This window comes from Eupeodes corollae, chromosome 1, assembly GCF_945859685.1.
Source record: "Eupeodes corollae chromosome 1, idEupCoro1.1, whole genome shotgun sequence".
Lineage (NCBI taxonomy): Eukaryota > Metazoa > Arthropoda > Insecta > Diptera > Syrphidae > Eupeodes > Eupeodes corollae.
In genome coordinates, this window is record NC_079147.1 from 248,207,424 (window position 1) to 248,231,072 (window position 23,649).

The 23,649-nt window shown below is 30.1% G+C and overlaps 2 protein-coding genes across 3 annotated transcripts in view; one reads left to right on the plus strand and one right to left on the minus strand.

Annotated features, from left to right (window-relative positions):
• Positions 1-23,649, plus strand: part of LOC129938739 (nuclear transcription factor Y subunit gamma) — a 125,615-nt gene that overhangs the window by 55,724 nt on the left and 46,242 nt on the right. The window lies entirely within an intron of this gene.
• LOC129938740 (inactive pancreatic lipase-related protein 1) overlaps positions 9,748-23,649 on the minus strand; it is a 35,631-nt gene continuing 21,729 nt past the window's right edge. Inside the window, exons 5-7 of the mRNA XM_056046468.1 lie at positions 17,837-18,055; positions 17,472-17,634; positions 9,748-10,793 (exon numbers count right to left, since the gene is read on the minus strand). Coding sequence (XP_055902443.1) covers positions 10,721-10,793; positions 17,472-17,634; positions 17,837-18,055 — 455 coding nt within the window. The 3' untranslated portion in view covers positions 9,748-10,720. The remainder of the gene's footprint in view (positions 10,794-17,471; positions 17,635-17,836; positions 18,056-23,649) is intronic.

Here is a 23,649-nt window from a genome sequence, read left to right on the forward strand (position 1 = left end):
AAAAGTATTGTTGTCAACATTCAGTAAAATTTTGAGAAAAATCGAATTTACAGTTTTTTTACAAAAAATAAAAACTTAAAAGAAAATTTACCTAAAGTTGGTAAAAATTGATTTTCGACTCAAATATCATTTAAAAAATGTGAGATGATATCTTCCAACTAATTTTAACTCATAAGAAATATTGTTTTCAAAATTTTTAAAAATTTTGAGAACAATTTAATTGACAGTTTTTTTTTTTTTTAAATAAAAACCTAAACAAACAAGTTAATAAAAGTTGGTAAAAATTGAAGTTAGGCTCAAATATCTTTTCAAAACTTTGAGATATTGGCTTCCAACTACTTTTATCTTTTAAAAATTATTTTTTTCAACATTCAGTAAAATTTTGAGAAAAATCGAATTGACAGCTTTTTCTACAAAAAAATAAAAACCTATACAAAAATATTAATAAAAGTTGGTAAAATCGATTTTTGACACAAATATCTTTTCAAAACTTTAAGATATTGGCTTCCAAATACTTTAATTTTTTAAAAAATATTGTTGTCATCATTCAGTAAGATTTTGAGAAAAATCTAATTGACAGTTTTTTTACACAAAATAAAAACCTAACAAAAAACAATACTAAAACTTGGTAAAAATTTACTTACGACTCAAATAGCTTTTCAAGAATTGAAAATATTGTCTTCAAACTCTTTTTATTTCACAGAAAATATTGCTTTAGATATTCAGTAGCTTTTTTTATAAAAATCCAACAGTCTGTTTTTTTCATTAAAAAATAAAATCTTTAAAAATAGTGGAGAAATTTGGTAAAAATTGATGTTCGTTTCTTGATATCTCTCAAATTAATTTCGTTCATCCAATTTGTAAAAATTTAAGAAATGCTCCTAAAATTGGTGAAAAATGTGTTCGACTAAAAATCTAGTTAATTTATATGAAAAATTTAAAATTTTGTAAGAATATTTAAACTAGCAACTTTTTTAACCCAACCTACAATCTTTTAAGCAAGACAAATCGACTGACGGGATGGGAAGTTATCAGTGTCCCAGCCTCTTTTTCTCATTTTACGATGTTGTATATGGTCTGCCTTCTGTATCACTCGAGCAACAGTCCGTCTACTATCATTTTCCACAGCTTCTGCCTTGAATTTAGTAATGGAAAGCCTTACATTTGATGTAGCTCTAACTATCGCCCGTGTTTCTTGAAATGATTGGCTTTCTTGACTCTTCCTTTATAGTTTTTTCCATACCTCTGTAGGTTCTTAAGGTAGTTGTATACAACATTTGAACTTCTTCTAATTTTGCTTGACTATAAAACGGCAAGTTTTGCCGAGGTTAGCTCGAAATTGGCCTGTTTCTTCCTTGGTTAGAACCTTACCTTTAACCATACTTGTTGTTTCTTTCGAGTTTATAATCGTACTGAGCCACCTAACAATTAAAGTATAATTTTACCGGATTTAAAACTCACTAATAGGTAAATTTCGATCTTGTCTCTATTCATGTCACACAAAACAGGTACTTTTTATGACCTTCTTCGGTAAACCGCCATAAAACTTGTATTTATCAGCTTAGATCAAATATTTTTGTTTGCCATATAAACTTAATACATACTTTATTCAATCCACGTTTGGGTTTTAAAAAAGAACCATAGGTTTTTAAAAATATGATCAAATAAAAAAATGAAAAAAGCTTGACCCTATTCATGTGACACGAAGTGTATACCTATGTATTACAGTATAGCTTTTTTATGTGGTGACGTTCGCGGGCAGGGTAAGTCCTTCATTGCCAGAACATACAACGGAAGCGCACCTTCACCTAGAAGCCGCCTCCGTTTTTCCTCCGGCAGAGCGCGTGGCGAACATTAGCAATGCTTCTCTGTCGGTGGTGATTTCAATGAGAAACTTAGTTGGAGGATGTGGGCTTTGCCTTTAGTTGCACGCAACTTTTTGTTTCGTTCTTAAATTTTTATGTTTTAGTCGTTAATCGTAAACATAGTCATTTTTAATTGAAAAAAACGATCGTAAACAGTGGAATAAACATCAAAAAGGATGTAAATGAGTTTTCCACACCTTTGTGAAGGCTTCACAAGGCTTTTGATACATGTATAAAAAGAAGAAAATGACTGTATATAGTTTTTTAACAACAATAAATTCTTAAATCCTTTTCATCAGCAAACATTCACTTAACTCAAGTGCACTTTCCCTCTGGTTCTTCCATAATCATCATCATCAACAACCAAATATACTTTTCTGTATATATGTATAAATGTATATCAATGTTTTAAAATCCTTTATCCTTCGAATAAATAAAAGTTGTAGGACGATATAATAAAGAAAAAAAGAATCAAAAATAAAATGTAACCATTTCCACGCGAATCTCAAGTGCATATTTTATTTGCAACAAAAAGAAAATACATGGATTAGATTTCCTTTTGTGGGTGCATCCGTGTGCAGTTAGTTTTGCATTGAATAAATTCCACCAACATGCTTCCTTTTATATACAATCCTACCTCACCGGAAATAGCAGATACAATGAATACCCTAGAGATCCTTTGTATCCGGTTTGCGATATATGTATGTTTGTATGTAGATGCGATGGATGATGGTGCTCTGTTCGTGCTGTAAATTCTATTGTGTGTTGCTTTGTTTTGTTGTTAGATAAAAACGACGGATTTTCGACATATAATACGGACCCGTAATACAATGCAATGAAATTTCTGACGTTCGTCGACGCCTTATCGAACATTGTACTGTGTATATGTGCTCTACGTAAATATGTCACTCCTAACGTGTTTCATAATAAACGAAGCGAATATCATAATAATTTCACCAAAATGCATATCCAGCTGTCAATTTATGGCAACGGATTATGACAAACAAAAATTCTATAGATACTATTTTCTATTATTTTTACAATTTATTTTGAGATAGATTATTTTCAAACAAAAACTAAAGAAAGGCGATATGAATAAATTTAAATGTCAATCATAATATTGCAATATTAAAGGTTGAAAGGGAGATATGGGTTAAATTGTAAAATGTTGCTTTCCATACAATGTATAATAATCTAACTTGAAGGCTTTATTTTAAAGCAAAGACTGTGGAAATTTAATTGCATATTCTATTTTTATTTTTACATAGAGTTAAATGAGTCTGATCTTGTGTAAGACAAAAACAAATTTAAGTCAATACTGTTTTTTGTTTATCTAATACTTGAGCCGAAAACCATATTTCTCATCAGTTTTTTTGTTGTCTTTGTAGGTTTTCTTGTTTTGTAAAAACAAAAAGTTGTCAAGTGAATTTAAAAAAAAAATAACAAAAAATGATAAAATGAAATTGCGTTCAATATCTAATTTTGTTCCCCAGATTTTTAGTGGAAAAACAATTTTTATCAATTTTAGTATAATTTTTTTGAAAGTTTTTAGTTCTTATATAAAAATACAGATTGGATTTTTGACAGCAAAATTAAGCATAGAATGAAATTATTCTGAAATCAATACCTTCATTGTTCACGGGATTTCGAGAATCGAACATCTATGTTTACCAATTTTGTGTAGAGTTTTTTTGTGGACATACATTTTTTTCAATGTTGAAAACAAAGTTTATTGTAAGATGAAATAGATAGACAATTTTGATATTAATATAGTTATAACATCAGAATAAATGTTAAAGACAAAACACGGACTGTCGTCTGCCTGAGAAGCATTATTATTTACATTTTGTAATTAAGTAATTTAACATATTAAAACATAAGAATATTATTTTTTTTTAAATTTTCATTTCAAATGACTATAAGAAACAAATTGTAATCAAATAAGGACTTTTAGATTAGTTAAATCAAAATAGACATTTTATTCAATTTTTTTTTATTTAGGAACTTCAAGTTTAGTCAAAACAATTTTCTAGGACTTTGAGATTAGTTAAATCAAAATATTTTACGTAATTTTATTTAATTCTTATTATTATTAAATTAATGGAAACTAGAACAAAATTTTCATTATAGTGTAAACAAATTTAAATGACTTTTAGATTAGTCAAATCAAAACAAAAATGTATTCGGTAAACGGATTCTTATGCATGTTATTGGTATGAATCAAAAATGTTCAGCTATGAGTCGGGCTCTGTATTTTATCGCTTCTTTGTAGAATTCATAAAGGCGTATCCAGTTCGCACCATTCAGATAGTTCATAACCTCTTTAACTTGTCTGCATTGGACAAACGCTTACAAAATGTAATACATCTTCTCTCTCATGCTAATAACAGAGAGTGCAAAGATCAATAACCTCATTACGATGGGACCTAAAGTTAAGTCTGATCAGTTCTCCTCTTATCTTAAATATGGATCTAATGATAGAATTGTTATAATTGCTGGTGAAATAGTTTCTGTCGTTGGGATTAAATACGCACTTTGAATAATATTGCCTTTCAGTCGGTGAGCGAGCTTTTTCAATATGCGCATACCTTTCATTCTCATCAGTGACGGATATTCCTTGGTAAAGCATCGCCTCCAATTGAACCGCATTCCTACTCCAATTCAGGGTCAAGCCACTGTCCGAAGCTAACAAGTTCCAATGCTTTACAACCAACCTTTGTGCATACTCTATTATCTTTCTCGGTAGCCTATGCTCCTCCATATTTACTAGTCTCACAATGTAGTCAACATTCCATTTAAGGGTTGAAATAAACAGTGACGGAAGACCAGTTTTCAAATAATACATATATTTTGGGGCATTTATCGGCAGAAAGAATATTTTAATTAAGAAAAAGCGTAATAGGTTTTCAACTATAGCATTCTTCTGTACTCTCCATACCTGTGCAACATAAAATAGGATACTTGGGCAGTAGCATTAAACACTCTATATTTTAAGTCAGCCGCTATTAGCTTTTATTATAGATTGCTTTCCAATTTACATATATTGCCGATTTAGCCTTATTAACTTCCCATAGGAAGTTATTGTAATGGGTCCGATTTGTCAAATTGAAAATTTTGACATTTCTCGACGTTTCAAGGTCCCTAGAGTCGAAATAAAAGATTTTTAGAAAGAAGTCTGTGCGTGCGTGTGTACGTACGTTTGTACGTCCGTACGTTCGCGACGTTTTTTTCGTCGTCCATAGCTCAAGAACCAGAAGAGATATCGACTTCAAATAAATTTTGTTATACAGATAATAAGGCAGAAAGATGCAGAAAGAGCGCTCAAGAAAATTGCTTTTGTGGTTTTTTTACCATAGCAGTTTGAAAAAAAGGTGAAAATTTTGGTTAACACTAAATATCTTACGAACCAAAAACGCTAGACACTTGAATTAAATTTTATATAATATATTGTAACGTGATACCAAACAGGTATATTTTTTGAAAAAAATCAATATAACGGTTTTTTTATAAATCAATAAAACTGAAATATGATTTCATCTCTTAAACAATTGTGTGCAACGAAGAATAATGTTTTTGATATCTGATAAAATTTTGAGAAAAATTGAATTGACAGTTTTTATTACAAAAAATAAAAACCTAACAAAAAATGTATAAAAGTTGGTAAAAATTGATTTTCGACTCAAATATCTCTTCAAAAATTTTAAATATTGGCTTCAAACTAATTTTATCTTATAAGAAATATTGTTTCAACATTTGGTAAAATTTTTAAAAAATTCGAATCGACAGTTTTTTTACAAAAAATAAAACTCTAAAAAAATACGAAAACTTGGTAAAAATTGATTTTCGACTCAAATAGCTTTTTAAAACTTAAAAATATTGGCTTGAAACTTATTTTATTTCACAGAAAATATTGTTTTCGATATTCAGTAATTTTTACATAAAAATCCAATATTCCGTTTTTTCATAAAAATAAAATCTACAAAAAATAGTTTGCAAATTTGGTAAAAATTGATACTAATACATAAAGACAAACTTTTAAGCAAGACAAATCGACAGACGGGATGGGAAGTTATCAGTGTGGGTCGCATTCCAGCCTCTTTTTTGTTAAAGAATTTAGTTTGTTTTTTCTCAAAATTTTAAAGACGTCAAAAATGCTGCTCTCCGTTGCATACAATTATTTTGGAGTTAAGACCATTTTTTGTTCGTAAAATATTCGAGATGACAGACATTCTGAGATCTTGCATGGATTTTTCTATTTCGAAAATCTGTCAAAGTATGAATTAATTTTTGCTCATATGTATACAAAATTGCACTGATTGTTGATAAGTAACAAACCACGAATAATAGGATTTCCTCTAGCGACGGAATGATTTTCACAGCTCCTGACGGCCATATTGTTTATTTTACTTTCTGTCAAAATATATTCTTTTAATCAGTCACTTTCATTATTACAAGTTGCAGCGTCTAGAAACACGTTCAATTGAACAAAATCGGTGTTCTCTAGTATCGACGATGTACGTGTTGTGTATTTTTAATGGAGTATAAGGTCAGTCTTCCAAGTCGACTATTCAACGTTTGGTAGCCAAATTTAAGTCTGGCGGCTCAGTGAACAATCAGACAATACTAGTGCACCAACAAACCTACCATACACAACATCGTGTGTTCGCTAATTTGATTTTGGAAAAAAATTGTTAGTACTTTCCTTTTGGAGTTCTAAAAACGCCTTGTAAGATGTCATTCCTGCGCAAGAAGTTATGGAAAGTCAACATTGTTGACTTAAAAATTTTGTTTAATATACTCAGCCATTTCAGAGATAGAAGGCATACAATTAACAAGTGTTAGCTTAAAATATTTAAAATTTCAGCATATCAACCATGTCTATATATTTGATACAAAAATTGATGAGGACATGATTAAAAACCCCAGGAATGAATGCTCCAAAACAACGCCGGACTAAGTATAAACAATATGTTTAGAACATCAAAAGAAAGAAGTTACCGAGGTTGAAATCGTTAATAAAAGAAACTACAAGAATCTAACTTCTTTAAAGTTAACTCAAAAATATTTTGGAATACGATTTTCATTTTAGAACCTACACCAATTTACCCATAAAACCGCATTGGTATATTAAAAAAGAGGCTGGGATGCGACCCACACTGATAGCTTCCCATCCCGTCTGTCGATTTGTCTTGCTTAAAAGTTTGTCTATATGTATTTTTACCAAATTTGTGCACTATTTTTTGTAGATTTTATTTTTTATGAAAAAAACGGACTGTTGGATTTTTATATAAAAATTACTGAATATTTAAAACAATATTATCTCTGAAATAAAATAAGTTTGAAGCCAATATTTATAATTTTTGAAAAGCTATTTGAGCCGAAAGTAAATTTTTACCAAGCTTTAGTAGGTATTGTTTTTTTTTAAAGTTTTATTTTTAGTAAAAAACTGTAAATTCGATTTTTTTAAAAATTTTACTAAATGTTGAAAACAATATTTCTTATAAGATAAAATTAGTTTGAAGCCAATTTTTCAAATTTTTGAAGAGATATTTGAGTCGAAAATCAATGTTTACCAACTTTTATACATTTTTTTTCAGGTTTTTATTTTTTGTAAAAAAAACTGTCAATTCGATTTTTCTCAAAACTTGTCATAATGTTGAAAACAATATTTTTTATAAGAAAAAATTAGTAAGAACCTATTATCTCAAAGTTTTTAAAAGATATTTGAGTCGAAAATCATTTTTTACCAACTTTTGTTAATTTTTAATTTTTTGTAAAAAAACTGTCAATTCGATTATTTTCAAACTTTAACTGAATGTTGACAACAAAATGTTTTGAAAGATAAAAGTAAATTAAAACCAATATCTCAAAGTTTTGAAAAGATATTTGAGTCGAAAATCAATTTTTACCAACTTTTATACATTTTTTTTTAGGTTTTTATTTTTTGTAAAAAAAACTGTCAATTAGATTTTTCTCAAAATTTTATTAGATTCATTATCATTCATCACATTATTCTGCGTTGCACAAAATTGTTTTAGAGATGAAATCATATTTCAGTCGTAAAATTTTGGAGGTGACAAAATTTTTTTTCAGTTTTATTGATTTATAAAAAAAACCGTTATATTGATTTTTTTCAAAAAATATACCTAATTGGTATCACGTTATAATATATTATATAAAATTTAATTCAAGTCTCTAGCGTTTTTGGTTCGTAAGATATTTAAGGTTAACCAAAATTTTCACCTTTTTTTCAAACTGCTATGGTAAAAAAACCACCCACGCAATTTTTTTGAGAGCCCTTTCTGCATCTTTCTGCCTTATTATCTGTATAACAAAATTTATTTGAAGTCGATACCTCTTCTGGTTCTTGAGCTATGGACGACGAAAAAAACGTCGCGAACGTACGGACGTACGGACGTACAAACGTATGTACACACGCACGCACAGATATCTTTCTAAAAATATTTTATTTCGACTCTAGGGACCTTGAAACGTCGAGAAATGTCAAAATTTTCAATTTGACAAATCGGACCCATTACAATAACTTCCTATGGGAAGTTAAAAATATACCCTTATAACAAAAACTTTGAAAAAGACAATATTTGTTTTTACTGAAATAGAAAGTAGAAAAATTCGATCAGGAACACGAATTGAAGGGAAAGTTATGATTTTGAATTTAACAATTAAACTCAAAATACCATCAATTCATAGTTTCTGATAGTATAGGGTCCGCCATCTAACTTTTTTTTCACCTAGTGCTTATTTCGTAAATGGTAACACTTAAATAGCTCATATCTGATTTGACAAATAATTAGTTTTATCCTTCCGCTGAACGAATATGGTTCTGTATACGATTGAACAACGCTGGGAAGTATTGCCTGCGGTCGACTTAGAGAAGATGCCGATCTTTTCTGATGAAGCTCATTTTGATCATGGCGGGGATGTAAACAAGCAAAATTGTCGCATTTGGGCACGGAAAACAGCCGATACACACAAATTGAATCACTATTTGATTCGAATTTTGGTCCAGAGGCATATTTGGACAATTTTTCGAAAATTAGCCAGGTGTGGACGTTACAGTCAATGGTTACCGGGCCATGTTGAACGAATTTTTGTTCAGAAAAATTAAAGAAGAGGATATTAGCAACATTTGGTATCAACAGGACGGCGGCGCTCGCTACGTGCCACACAGCCAAAGCTACACTCGATGTTTTACACCCTGTTCCAAAACAAAAAAAAAGCTTGGCGGACCCTTTATTTCAACCTTCTGAACAAAATTTTATCAGCAACTTCATTAAGGCATTATTTGAGAAATTTTTATATCTTTCCAAAGGGTAAAAGTTCATACGAAATTTCTGAACCTCAAAACTTCCTGTTTAATTTTCCTTCTTATCTTAAATCCAATAGGAAAAATTCACTTACCTTTTCCCTTTAAAGTCAATCGGAAGATGTCACGTTTTGTTTGTATTTAAAATAGGCTATCATTAATTAATCTGCCTAGAGAAACTCTAGCCATATTCTGTGCCATTTTTCGCTCAATAAATGTGTCAGGCTGTCATTTCATATTTATAAGCTAGAAGATATGTCAGCAACACGTATTGCATTATTGAATTCTTTCTTAATATTTCAGTTCTGTTATTTGAAACTCTTATTTGTGCCAAGCTCTTGGTTTTTAATAACTTCACCAAAAAATTAAAAAATAACGAACCAAATGCTTCTTCCAAAAAAATTTTAAAATCGCAAGTTGTTTGATTTCCAAAGGATTTAATTTTCTTCGTTGATAAGAACGCTTACCCTGGTTTTTTTCTAGAACCTGTTTAAAAAAGTTATTTTCAGATAAAATTATTATTTTTGTTGAATTTCGTTTAATGATAACACTGAATTAAAATTTATAGCATGCTTATTTAATATTTTTATTTATTATTACTAAGGAATAAAATTAAAATTAGAATAGCAGCTTACTGTCCTTAAATATAGATATTTCCAATAATTTTTATTTAACAAAACAATAAAATTAATTAATTTTCAAAGTATGTCACCTAAACATTGAAACATGTTTACTATTAACAAAATAGACTTTTTTCTAAAAAAAAATTAAATTTTTGTCCGCAAAATTTTATTCCATTAAAATCTCTGGCCAAATAAATAAAAAAATGTGACATCTTTCTTTTTGGAAAAGGTTTTAACCTTAATTTCTTCCTAGTTGTATATACAAATCTGGTATTCAATTTAAATACATAATGACATAATATTTCGCATACAACATTTTTGGTTTTTTTGAACAGAAATTCATGATTTTTTCACGCTGCCACGCCATCCACTATACTGCCACCTAATCAAAATCCTAGTCAGCTATTTTCCAGCTAAAAATTCCACACCCAATTCTGTTGAATAATAATATTCATCCAACTAGGCAAAAAGAAAATACTGTCGTCCACGTTTTCCACTACTCTTTGGCCTAGGTATAAGGTTCATTCACATTCAGGATTCAAAGGACGACCTATTCACATAGGTATTCATTTAAGAAATATGCTTCTTTTCTACTTATATTACAGGGCTATTTTGCTGGGTTAAAAACTCCTTCCTTTCATGTTTGTCAAAAAGAGTGGCAGCTCTTTACATTCATTCTCTTAACATCTAGATTTTCTCTTAATTATACATAAAGATATATAAATCTTCCTAATAAAATAATTCATCAGGCTTTGTGTTGTCAAGTGGCATAGTTTTGAAAAAAGAAAGAATAATAAAAACTTCCTTTTCTTTCTATCTACGCATTCATTGTCAGTGCGTGGTATTTCCTCCTCCTTCTTTTATCATCAACACACCATAGGACTCATTGAAGGTGAGCATTTTTGTCACGCGCGACGAGGTGCGTTCTTGCCGAACGGAGACTCCTCCCGGGTGCTTAAGTAGAACTTGCCACGCAATCTGTAATAATTGAAATGAAAGTATGTTGTAAATATCATGTTGAGACAATAAAATGTGAATTACGCAAATTTAATTTAAAATAAGTTGTATCCGTTTACGCTTTTATTACCAACGAAATCTCCAAAAAATATCCTATATATTTCAATCTAGCTTTAACCCTATTAAGGATACAAAAATAAACATATCCTTTTGGAGAGTTACGTGTCATAAAGGGATACAAGGAACAAATAGAAAATCCTTTTTTCAAGATGACAGTTCATTAAACTTAACACGCAGTTTATTAGGTCATAAAAAGGATTCTGCTTATTTTTTGTCAGAATCAATTCAAATCCCTTAATGGGGATGTTAACATTGAACACACACTAATTCCAATCAAAAATTCAACTATAAATTACTGACTTCCGGTTTGTCTGGGTGTGTGGGTGTTTTTTTTTTTTTGATTAATAACAATCACTTTCAGCATGAAAATAATATCACATATTATTATTTTGTAAGACTCAATAATTTTGATTTAATTAATAACCATTTAGTTGTTGTGATTGTCTACGACAGGATAACAAATATTAATAAAAAATGGACGCACATTATCCACTTACATGGAGTGGCTTTGACTTTACCTAGAATTTTGTCTCTTTTGTTATGTAATGCTAATGAGCATTGCGTGCGATAAGATAATTTATAACCAAAACTTAATGTCGCCATTAAACAATAATATACTCAAGTGAAGTTCAAGTTTCTTCTTGGACAATACAATTTTCTACAGTAACAAAAAACAAAAAACGAAGAAAGACAAACCCATAATTATAACAACTCTTGTTTGTAAAGGCTTTCCCTTTTGAAATATGTATTTTAAATTAAATTTTTTTTGGCTTCAAAAATCGTCATCTGGCATCAAGAACGTACATATTTTTACTCAATTCTTTAATGTTATTTATTTTTTAATTTTAATAAAATATCACTTTAAAATATTTATGTGATAAGTTAGATTCCTTAATTTTTGATGAGTAAGATCGTGGGGTCTTACAATATTTACAGTACAAAATGCCCCAAATGTTCTTACAACCGGTAAACTTGTTTTTTGGTATGTTAATATTACTAGAGAGAATTAACATTGTAAACTATTGATAGACGGGTCATTTAAAATTGGTACCTGACACAGTTAAGGCAACTTTCTAGTCCAGATGATTGACCAGCTGCAAAAATGTTCCTCCAATTAAGGCAACATTATTGAAATGCTAGTCAAGAAAAATACTTCCAAGTCAAGCCCCCTTATGCCAAAGGGCCTTGAGAATAAAGAAAAGCTATTACCAGTAGCTAAAGCAGTAAAGCTACGCAGTTCAAGCTTAAGCTTTGTTTCATCTGAATAAAAAAAGGATTATGCCAAAAAGCTTCAGCAAGAAAATTCTAGTTTTATTTTCAGCTTTCGCTTGTTAACTCACATGTTTTGGCTTAGAATCTTAAGCTAAACTTGTCATTTCCGTAACTGAAAAATAAAGCAAATTTAAGGTTTAAGTCTACGCAATCTATCTAAATACTGTACATGTACAAGCACTCTTTTCGTTTAAAAAGAGCATCTAAATTAACCGATGATTGATTAATAAGTCAAAGAAAATTACTGTTATATCATGCTTCAGCTAAGTACATATGTCCAATGATCATCCCACGAGACCCTATCGCACCGCTGAGCTTCTACTTTGGTACGCATACAGAGCGTTTTAATAATATTCTCTTGAGCATGTCCTGTTGTGCTAACTATTCTAGGATTAAAAGGTCCAATTCCAATACAACAGTTGTGTTAATTTAACATTTTTATAATATTGGCTATAACAATATTTATTAAACTCCGTTTCTGTAGACCCATTCTAAATGGAGGCTTTGATGCGACCCACACTCATAACTTTCCATCCCGTCTGTCGATTTGTCTTGCTTTAAAGTTTATAGGATTTCGTGTTGGTTAAAAAAAATCTCAGTTGAATTATTCTTAAAAATTTTAAAACTAATTACAATATTTTTCATATCAAGAAATAGTTTGGTTTGAAAATCTAGTTTTCTTAAATCGATTTTTAGTCGAAAACAAATTTTTACCGATTTAAGTAGCATTTCTTGAATTTTTACAAATTGGATGAAAGAAATTAATTTGAAAGATATCAAGAAACTAACATCAATTTTTACCAAATTTTCAAACTTGTTTTTGCAGATTTTATTTTTTATGAAAAAATAGACAGTTGGATTTTTATAAAAAAAACTACTGAATATCGAAAACAATATTTTTTGTGAAATAAAATAAGTTTAAAGACAATATCTTTAATTTTTAAAGGCTTTTTGAGTTGTAAGTAAATTTTTACCAAGTTTTAATATTGTTTTTTTGTTAGGTTTTTATTTTTTGTAAAATAAAAATAGATTTTCCTCAAAATTTTTCTGAGTGTTGACAACAGTATTAAAAAAAAAGTAGTTTCAAGCCAATATCTCAAAGTTTTGAAAAGCTATTTGAGTCGAAAATCAGTTTTTACCTATTTTTATTAATTTTTTTGTTTAGGTTTGTATTTTTTATAAAAAAAACTGTAAATTCTATTTTTCTTAAAATTTTACTAAATGTTAAAAACTTTATTTTTCGTGGCGCAAAATTGTTTTGGAGATAAAAACATTTTGTATTCGTAAAATTTACTAGGTGACAAATTTTGTTTTAAGTTTTTTATTTTTATTGAATTTTAAAAAAAACCGTTAATTGAATTTTTTCACAAAAATACTGGTTTGGTATCACGTTACAATATATTATTTAAAATTTAATTGAAGTCTCTAGCGGTTTTGGTTCGTAAGATATTTAGGGTTAACCAAAATGTTCACCTTTTTTTTAAACTGCTATGGAAAAAAACCCGCCCAGGCAATTTTCTTCAGAGCTCTTTCTGCATCTTTCTGCCTTATTATCTGTATAACAAAATTCATTTGAAGTCGATATCTCTTCTGGTTCTTGAGCTATGGACAATGAAAAAAACGTCGCGAACGTACGAACTCACGAACAGACATCTTTCTAAAAATCTTTTATTTCGACTCTAGGGACCTTGAAACGTCGAGAAATGTCAAAACTTTCAATTTGACAAATCGGACCCATTACAATATCTTCCTATGGGAAGTTAAAAAGACTACTTCTCAGGTTTTTGTCAAAGAAATCCCAAAATTTAAATAGAACTTTAAAATGTTCTCATTTTTGACGTATTAATTCCCGTGTATTTAATTTTTGTCTTCGTTTACACCCAGTTGTTGTTGTTGTCTGCCATGTCTTGGCTATTTGATAATGACGTGTAATGAAGATCACCAGTGAAAAATACTTTTAATTGTTTTGCCAAATTGTGAAGCACGAAGTGACAAAAGACAAGATACACAAAACATGTTTTATCATTCGACTGAAAAATAAACCTCAAAAGCCTGCCAATTATTAATTTAGCGCACTTATTTACATAAAGCTTTGTATAAAAGGGTTTCTTTTCTTTTTTGAAAAGTGAATGTGGACTTTTTATTTACTTGTAACCTGCGCAAAGAGTTTTTTTTTAGATAATAAAAAGCACATTATGTTGTCTGCCATACAATGATATAATATTGGAATCTTTTCTGGGAACTCATTTGAATTTCTAAAGATATCACTAACTCTAGCCCTCATTTTATGGCCAACTTATTATAGGTAATAGTGAAATTTTTGATGTGTAAAAAATCGGTAAGGAGCAATTTAAGAATGTCCAGGGTAGACACTCTCAATAAAGAATAACACGATGCCAAATAAGTTTAAATGTACTGGAAATGTCTGTTTTAACAACAGATTTTTAATCAAACTATTTTTTTCTTTCCCAAGGACATTTGTTGGAAATGCAGTTCTCGGAAAATATGAGCTCTTTGGGTTCTGAGAACACTGATCAAAAAGGTTATGTGGCTGGCAATGAAATTATACTTTTTCTAATGTTTTTCATTTCCTTAGTTTGATTTCGAATAAATCTATAGCGTCAGGTTTTTGAGATACAACTTTCTCAAAAGTGTTCTTTTTGATAAAATTCATTGTAGTTTTCTAAATCCCAATTCCATATATTTTCAGTATCTTATTAATTTTCCAAAAAAAAAACTCTCATAAGTTGTTAATCTTTACGTGCCTCTCATAAACTTAAAAAAAAAAAACCTGGGTAGTTATTCCGTAATTTTCAAAACGATAATCGTCAAAACGATTATCATTAACGGTATCCTCAATAATTCAATAATTTGCTTCACGTAACTTTATCACTATCGTCTCGTTCAATCGTTTTCAGTATAAGTTCGTTGAGTATATTCATAATGTCAAAAGGAACTCAACGAAAGACAAGCTTGTTCAATAACTTGAAAATGTTATTAAATTTGGTTTTTCTCTATGAGAAATTTTAAAAATTTGCAAAAAAATGTATTGTTCATAAACATGCCACCTATTTTGTGATGTTTTTAATTATTGTCACTTTTTGTGTTTTAATTTTTTGCCGCCGAAGAATAAACTATAATATCAAAAATTTTGTTCAATGTCTGATATTTTTGTAAATCAGCTGCAGTAATAATCCCAATTTTATCCAAGCGAAGGAAGTGAAGACTCTATTTTATCCACAGAGAACATAACTTGGCTTAAAAAATTTTTGTTGTTTCCAAAACTTCTTTGGCCTAGAGCTTTGTACAAGAGCGATACTAAAATCGTTGCCTGTCGAATATACCAATGTTCCTTCGCCCCAAAGTTTAAATATATACAAAAATGCTTACATATGGGTTACAATAGATACTCGTAGAAGGTCCCATTCATCTATTAATTTTCTTTGTTACCGAATTCATTGTATTTTTTGAGTTTTTATTTTCATTTTGTAACAAAACTAAACTACACCGAAACTTTTTTACTTCAATTTGCTTAGTTATCAATGGAAATTAATAGCAGACGATACCTACTTAGCTATCGTGCAATGCTATCGTTTTGACGATATCACTTTGACGATTATCGTCTTACGTGAAGTGAGACTATCGTCTAAACGATATCGTCTAACGATTATCGTTTTACGGAATGACCCCCCTGTTCTATTTAAAAGCGGTTCCTAAAACAGAAACACTAATCGTTGTAAAAGCCGTGTTTGTTCTCATATAGAGATTCGTAAGCCTAAGGTAAGAACATCAAGTTTTTGAATAAACTGAAAATAATGTTGAAAAAAGATATTTCCGAATTTAAGCACATACATTAATTTTATGAATTTGTAATAGTGAAATACGAACACAAGTAGTCAAATTCTCCGGGTACACAGCGAAAACCGTTTCTAAAGTGTGTGGCCTCATCCTAGTGGTTGGCAGTGTATAAATCAAATCAGAGTTGGGAATCGTAATTAGCAACAAAAATAAACTTTAAAACGAACAATTCAAAACCATACATTTCACCAAGTTTTAGTATTGTTTTTTTCAGGTTTTTATTTTTTGTAAAAAAACTGCCAATTCGATTTTTCTCCAAAATTAACCGAAAGTTGAAAACAATATTTCTTATAAGAAAAAATAAATCTGAAGCCATAATCTCAAGTTTTTGAAAAGATATTTGTGTCGAAATTCAATTTTTACCAACTTTGGGCAATATTTTTTTTTAGGTTTTTATTTTTTATAAAAAAAACTGTAGATTTGATTGTTCTCAAAATTTTACCAGATGTTCGAAACGTTATTCTTCGTTGCACAAAATTGGATTTTTTTCCAAAATTATACTGGTTGGTACGGACGTACGCACACACAGATATCTTTCTAAAAACTTTTATTTCGACTCTAGGACGGTTTCGTTAACGACGAAAAATGTCAAAACTTTCAATTCGACAAATCGGACCGATTACAATAACTTCCTATGGGAAACAAACGGTTCGTTTCCATACAGCCAACGAAACATTTAATTTATTGAAGTAAGCTTGGTTTCCAAGAACAAGCGATATGACACCGCTGGACTGTTTTTTGTCGCTTGTCTACGTTGATAAGCCAGACGCGATTGACGCCGTGTAAACGAAATATTAGGAGCGTTAACTCGGCTTAAAAACTGGCCTCATAAATCAAAAAATTGGGCCTCTCGGTTGAAATTTATTAGGGCGATTGAGGCGATTTGCCCGAAATTCATTTTTGAAAAATAGTAGTAAGAATCTGTCCTAAAAATAAAGCTACATTATTTGCTCTAACTTTAAACTACATGCGATTTATTTCTTCTTAAAAATTGCACGTCTAAAAAACACAAAATTACGTTAAAAAAAGAAACATTTTAAAGAATTTCGAAAAAAATTAATTAAATAAGGTTTTTGTAAGAAATCAAATGGCATTTGAAGATAACAAGAGATTTGTAAATTAGAAATTATTAGAATCGTAAATGTAATAATTGTTTAAAGGACAATTGTACCGAGAACCGTCATAAAACTTCATTATGTTTAAAAGGAAATAGCTCATTTTGTAAGAACTCTACCATTGTTTTTTTTTCAAGCTGTTTTAGTAAGAAAATTTCACTAGCAATTGTCATAGTTGATCCCTTTTTTCCAGTATATTACTACAGAATATAAAACTTAAATATATACAACAACAAAAATAAAAATCTGAACATAAAAAAATATTAAACTTAACAACCTAAGGGACTTACAACAGCAGCAGAAGCAAAAGTAACATAACACTTAAAATTCTCACCGTTTATCAGCTCCCATTCCCATAAACGCCTTCACATCCGTTCGGCAAGATTCTTCATTGTCAAACAGTTTGGTTGAATTCTCACAGCTTTCCGATGGAAACGACTCAGCTGAGGCTACCGATTCAACAAAATACTGCCAAGCTCTTTGGTGGCTGCATCCAACTGACATCATATGAAAACAACAACAACAACAAAAACAATATCATAAATAAATTTACAATGAACTTAAAAACAAGAACAACAAAAATACAATAAAAGGAGCAATTGAGTAATCCGGATATATACGGAGTTGCAGGACTCAGGACAGGACAGGACAGAAATAAATGTTATGCATGTATGTAGGTAGGTAGGAGTATGTGCTCACTTATAATGTTCAACCAGCGATTATTGGCTATCTCCTGCCTGGCACATCCTGGCTGTAATGGTACTCCATTATTCGGATAGAAATCAGCATGTCCCAGTGGCTCTGGATTGCCCAGTACTCCTCCATCCGTGTGAATGACATCGACAAAATGTGCGTCCGTAGGGCCAAGTCTTTGGTTGGAGCTTTGTCCGTTGAAAAGTGGTAGGGCTGGGTCTAAACCTATACATTTTTTGAAAAAAAAAAATTACATTATTTTCATTTCCAAAAATATTTATATCTTGAAATTTTGGAAAAATAAATTCATTATCATTTCAACACCTTCAAAATTTAAGACAAGACTTTTAAAAGGTCAGTCATATACCTACAGTATAGTGCCTACATTTCGGTGTCAAGATTATTTTATTAAGCAACTCCGGAAAAGGATGTGGAAAACCATTTTACTTATTCATGGATATAATTTTAGGTATTTGTAAAGATTTTTGTTTTTGTATTTTACTCAAAGACCCTGACTTCGTTTTTCATTTAGAAGAAGGCGTACAAACGATACATTAAAAGGGTTTTGTGGTTGTTGGTGTTTCATTTCTGTGCTAGACATCGCGACGTGGGTGGATTGACTTGAAACATGCTTTGGCTCTCTTTGAATTGATTTTTGAAATTGTTTGCATAAATAATGTGGTCGATGTTGTATAGTATAAAATATATATGGCCATTTTAGCTGTCTTGTAGTCTATGGAAATGATGTAATAACTGGACTATATCGAAGCCTGGCCGGAGGAAAATCCTTGTAAGCTAATAAAGTGAAAAAAATGTTTTGAAGGAGAACACCAATTTATTGTTAAATTTGGCAGGAGATAAAAATGATTTATTGTAGGTGGCTTCGATTAAAAATGTAAAAAAAAAACAAATTTACAAAGTATTATTTTTAGGCGAGTCCTTTGTTTTTGAATATTGATTTTCAATCAACATCAAAATTTGCATTTGGGTTTTTCATCAATCATGGTAGGCACAAGATTCAAAATGATGAATAAATTGACTCTGTCTGCTAGAGCTGTCTCGTTGAATTTCTCGAATGATGTTGGATTAAGTCTAAGTGGCGTTGAAAAAATTGTCAGAAGTTGTGTAAAATGGTACCTCTGGAAGGATGGTTTTTACATAATCATCAAAACGGAACCTTTAGTTCCATTGTAAATGCCAACAAGAACGTGCTCACCTAAACAAGAGCTATGTACATTAATTGCAATAAGATTTTAATTGGTTGCTCGCCATTTATTAAGTAAAGGAATTGACAGGTGTCAGTTTAAGATAAAACAAGTGTAGTATTACACGGGAGAACAATGTGTTTTTACTGTTGAATAGTTTTTCAAAGACGATAAATGATGTATGTCCACAATTTAGAAATGCCAAAAATGAGCGAAATATTTATTTAATGTTTCAACTGCAATAAAATACTTTTAACATTCTAAATCGATTTTGTGTTTAAGAAAATTTTAAAAATCAGCATGAACATCAAACCTTTGGATTGTGTCCAGCCAACTTTAATTATTTGTTTAATACTGGGTTTTCCAATAAGATATTTTATTTTGATATTAAAAAACAAAACACACTTTTTTTAGAGCAATTATTGAATGTTTACTTAGTTTCAAAGATCAACGAATTTTATTAATAATAGTAAACGATTACCTCTTTTATAAATACCACGGTCATTAAACAAAATTCATTCTCCTCCGTGAAATTGGATATCATCACTGAGGATGATTTTGTAATAAAAATGAGGATCATTTCGATGAATTTCAAGGACTCAAGACCAAGATATAACGTTGTTAGTGATCAATAACAATAAGTTCTTGTGTCAATAAATTAAGCATTAAAAGCCTTAAGACCAGAGTCTTTTTGCAAAATACGGTGTTATGACTGGCTACAACAGCAGTATATTTAGTTCCTGAGTCTAGGATGTAAGCAATGACCGGACTCATGTCTAGAACATTAATAGAGTTTGAATACAACAACAACTACTTTATTGTGCTACCACAAGGCTAGAATTTCATAGTTTTTACGGGTACCAAGAGTACCTTTGTATGTGATACCTAGTCTTTGGTTCAATCATATTAATTGAAAAACTTTTCTACCACCGGTTTAGATTTGTGGTAGCACAATCAAGTTGTTGTTTTGTATAACACACGGTTCCAATTCATAACATCACTAACTTGTTTCAAGTCTTTCCACTACATCCCAGTTGAATTTGCCTCACTGACTTAAGGTGCTTTAGTTTTGAGAGGACTCTGACTACAAAATGTCGACCTGCTGTTTTGTGTATCTCACCGAACAGTAGAACAAATCTTTACATCGTTATGGAAAAAGTAAGATTATTGCACTCGATATTTCAAAGGCGTTTGATAGACATCAAGCTCTTTTTTCGAAAATGTGTGCTTTCGTAATTGATGAATCTCTTTTTTGTTGGGTTAGAAATTACCTTTCAAATCTGATATCCACAATATAAACGCTGTTGTGCCGCAGGGTTCCGTTTTGTCTCTGAAGCTCTTCCTTATTTATATAAATGATCTCTTGCCTAAAACTTCAAACTCACTAAGTTGTTTCGTTGATGACAGTACCCTCAACTTCTCATATTCGTTTTTAGATTCTCATCCTAGTTTTTCGGACTACAAAAGACAACTTATGATAAGCTCATTTAATTCTGATCTTGACAGCATGGTACAATAGGAAATCAAAAACCGTTTAGAATTTAATGCTTTGAAAACTCAATGCTGTCTACTGTCACAAAAGCGTAAACCTCCCCCAATTCCACAATCCATGGGTGGTACTTGCATCGAGGAGATTGAACAACTATCAGTCCTATGTATGTGCATCACAAACCACTTATTCTAAGTGTTTAGGTTTTCTACGACGATGCAAGAAGTTTTTTACCCTTCCTCCCCTTAAACAATTCAACCGTAATACCCGTACTGCTAAGAATGCCCATCAGTTTACCCTAGAGCCCAATTTCGGACGTACTGTCAAGTACAGAGATTCTTTCTTTAGTCGCAGTACACGAATGTGGAATGCTTTGCCAGGCTCAATAGTTCCCACTCATTACAATGAGCAGACATTCAAAACCAATGTGCATCGGTTTCTTCTTTCTAAAAAATCAAAACTAACAGTCGCTCCCACACAAATTTGTTGATCAAAAAATCGAATTTACTTAAAACAATCTGATAGATTTGTATTCAATTTTCTCAAACGATTTTTTCCTAACTATAAGGGCCCCACACAAAAAAAAACAGTTGTCACATTAACAATCGTCGATAGTCAACCATATTCTGGCATTGACTACCAAATAGTCAATACAACACTATTATTTTAAAAAATTAACTACTGGGTTTTCAATAAACTAAAAAATTAGTCAATATAACAATTTCGGTAGTCAACAAAATTGAATATCGAAAATTGACAATTTGGTTGTCATACTAATAACATATCGATATTGTTATATTGATTATCCGGTAGTCAAATTAAATTTTAGTTTTAAGAACTTCTCAACCAAAGTTTTCATATTGACTACAATAGTTGTCGTATTGACAACCACATTATTGAATATGACAACCGTAGTGTCAATTCCTTTCAACCAAAGTTATCATATTGATACCAAGTTGTACAAAATTTCGGATAACAAAACTGACAACTGAAAATTGACCTATTGACTGTCATCGTTATCGGATAAAAATTGACTATTTAATATTCAATTGGACTACCAAAATAGTCAATAGAATGATTGTTTTCGTTCTGTGCATAGAAACGTTATTTTTTTAAATCTTCTCAGAAACTCCAGAAACGATTTCAATATTCTTTTCTGCATACAAAATAGCAAACATTTTTTTACCAATTTGATGTCTCGAAAAATGGTCATATACTATATATAAATATGTTCTAAATAACCGCATACTAAAAATATTTGTAAACAAATTTAAAAATAATTTTAAAAAACCGCGCAAAAAAAGAAAACAAATTCAAAATGAAATATTTTGACAAATAAAATGGTATTTAAATTCTTGAAGACAAACTTATTTTTGTATATATATAATATACATATATAGATAATTATTACAGACAATAAGTGTTTATAAACAAGAGTTCTTTAAGGAAAATTCTCAGAAATTAGCATGCAGTTTTAAGGTGTTGCCAACCTACAGGGGAAAGAATTTGACAGCAGTCACTTCAATGTTACTAAAAATCTAGCATTACAAGAGAACACTAAGTTTACAGATCTTTGAAAAAAATTACTCGCAATGGTAAAAGTTGGCACTAAAGCCTGAAATGTTCATAATTTTAGACGTTATTTTCTCATGTATGGTATTTTTATTGCTTGATATTTCCTACACTTCATTCATAAAATAAAAATGACCTCTAAAGATGTTGCTTTGAAAATGTTCTTTCAATTGAATCAAGCCTTATAATTTACATAAAACGTCATCCGTTGTTAGTAAATTAATTACATGACATCAAAATAGTATTGCTTATCTTAGGAATAAAAGATACGGCAGAAAAAAGCGATGCAATTAATGTTTATATTTTTTAGTAAAATGCACTTCATATAAGATAGTAATTAAAAAGCTTTTTTTGATTTAGCAAAAATGATTCGGTTAAGTTAACATGCCAATATACCTTAAAAAATAACCAACAAACTTAACAAACTAACAACAAAGAATACTTGAAACATATCGAATTACTCAATTTATTTATTGTACTACAGTCAACAGAAGATCTATACATTATGAAGATATATATAAATATATCTTGAGCACGTGAATAGAGTACTTGTGTCTTGAAAAGTTAAGTTAAACATTGAACTTATTGTTAGTTATATGCATATTCGGCCAAGGTACACAGTGATGGATAATTTTCTGTTAATTCTTAAAACAAACAGAACCAAAGTGTTAAGTTTTTGTTTACACGAGCTTAGAGCAGAGAGAATACCAGAGAACAAAATTATAAATATAAAATAATATAAACATATCCAACCTAATGTTTGTAAAAGTTGCGTCTTTTTAAGTTAAGTTGATAAATGTAAATTGAAGGTACTTAACCATGTCTATCTTGAACTTGAAGAATTTAGTTAAAAGCATTTTCTTTAGTGTGGTATTGTCAATAAGAATACGTTGCAATTTTGAGTTCTTTTATAATATGCACTTGATGGTTTCATAAGATTTAATGATGGATGAGTTTTAAGATGGCATTCATGAACTTGCTCTTCTATTGCTTAAGTGTTTTCCAGTTCTTAAGACTTAAAAAAGAGTGAATGCATTATGCATAGTACATTCAGTTAATTTAGCTTTACTTGATTTTTTCAAAGGGCTGTTACTTGGTCTATAAGTTTAAAAAAATGAAAAGGTAAAGAATTTCGAAAAGGAACTTGTTCAACTGTGCATTGTTTTAGACAATTTTTGTGATGAACGAACATGTAAACTAACAAATGTCAGTACCATGTTACTTGATTTTCCACTGAAATCCAGGAGACTTTTAAGTTAGTAAAACTTTGAAGGACAAATATGATTAATTTACTAACATAAGAAAATTTTCAATATAATTGTTTTTGTTTTTGAATTGTGAACTCTTGGTGTATTAAAGTGTCATTATTTGTCATTAAAACATTCGAGCAATGAGCCTCTGGATTCTATTCTCAATAACGTCTCAATAACGAAAATATTTATCGACTTAAAAGAAATGTCCTTTACAAATTAAGATTAGCAAAAATTATTTTTAAAAAAGTCAAATGAAAAGTGAAAATTGAGCTACCTATCAAATGTTGACATAACTCACTT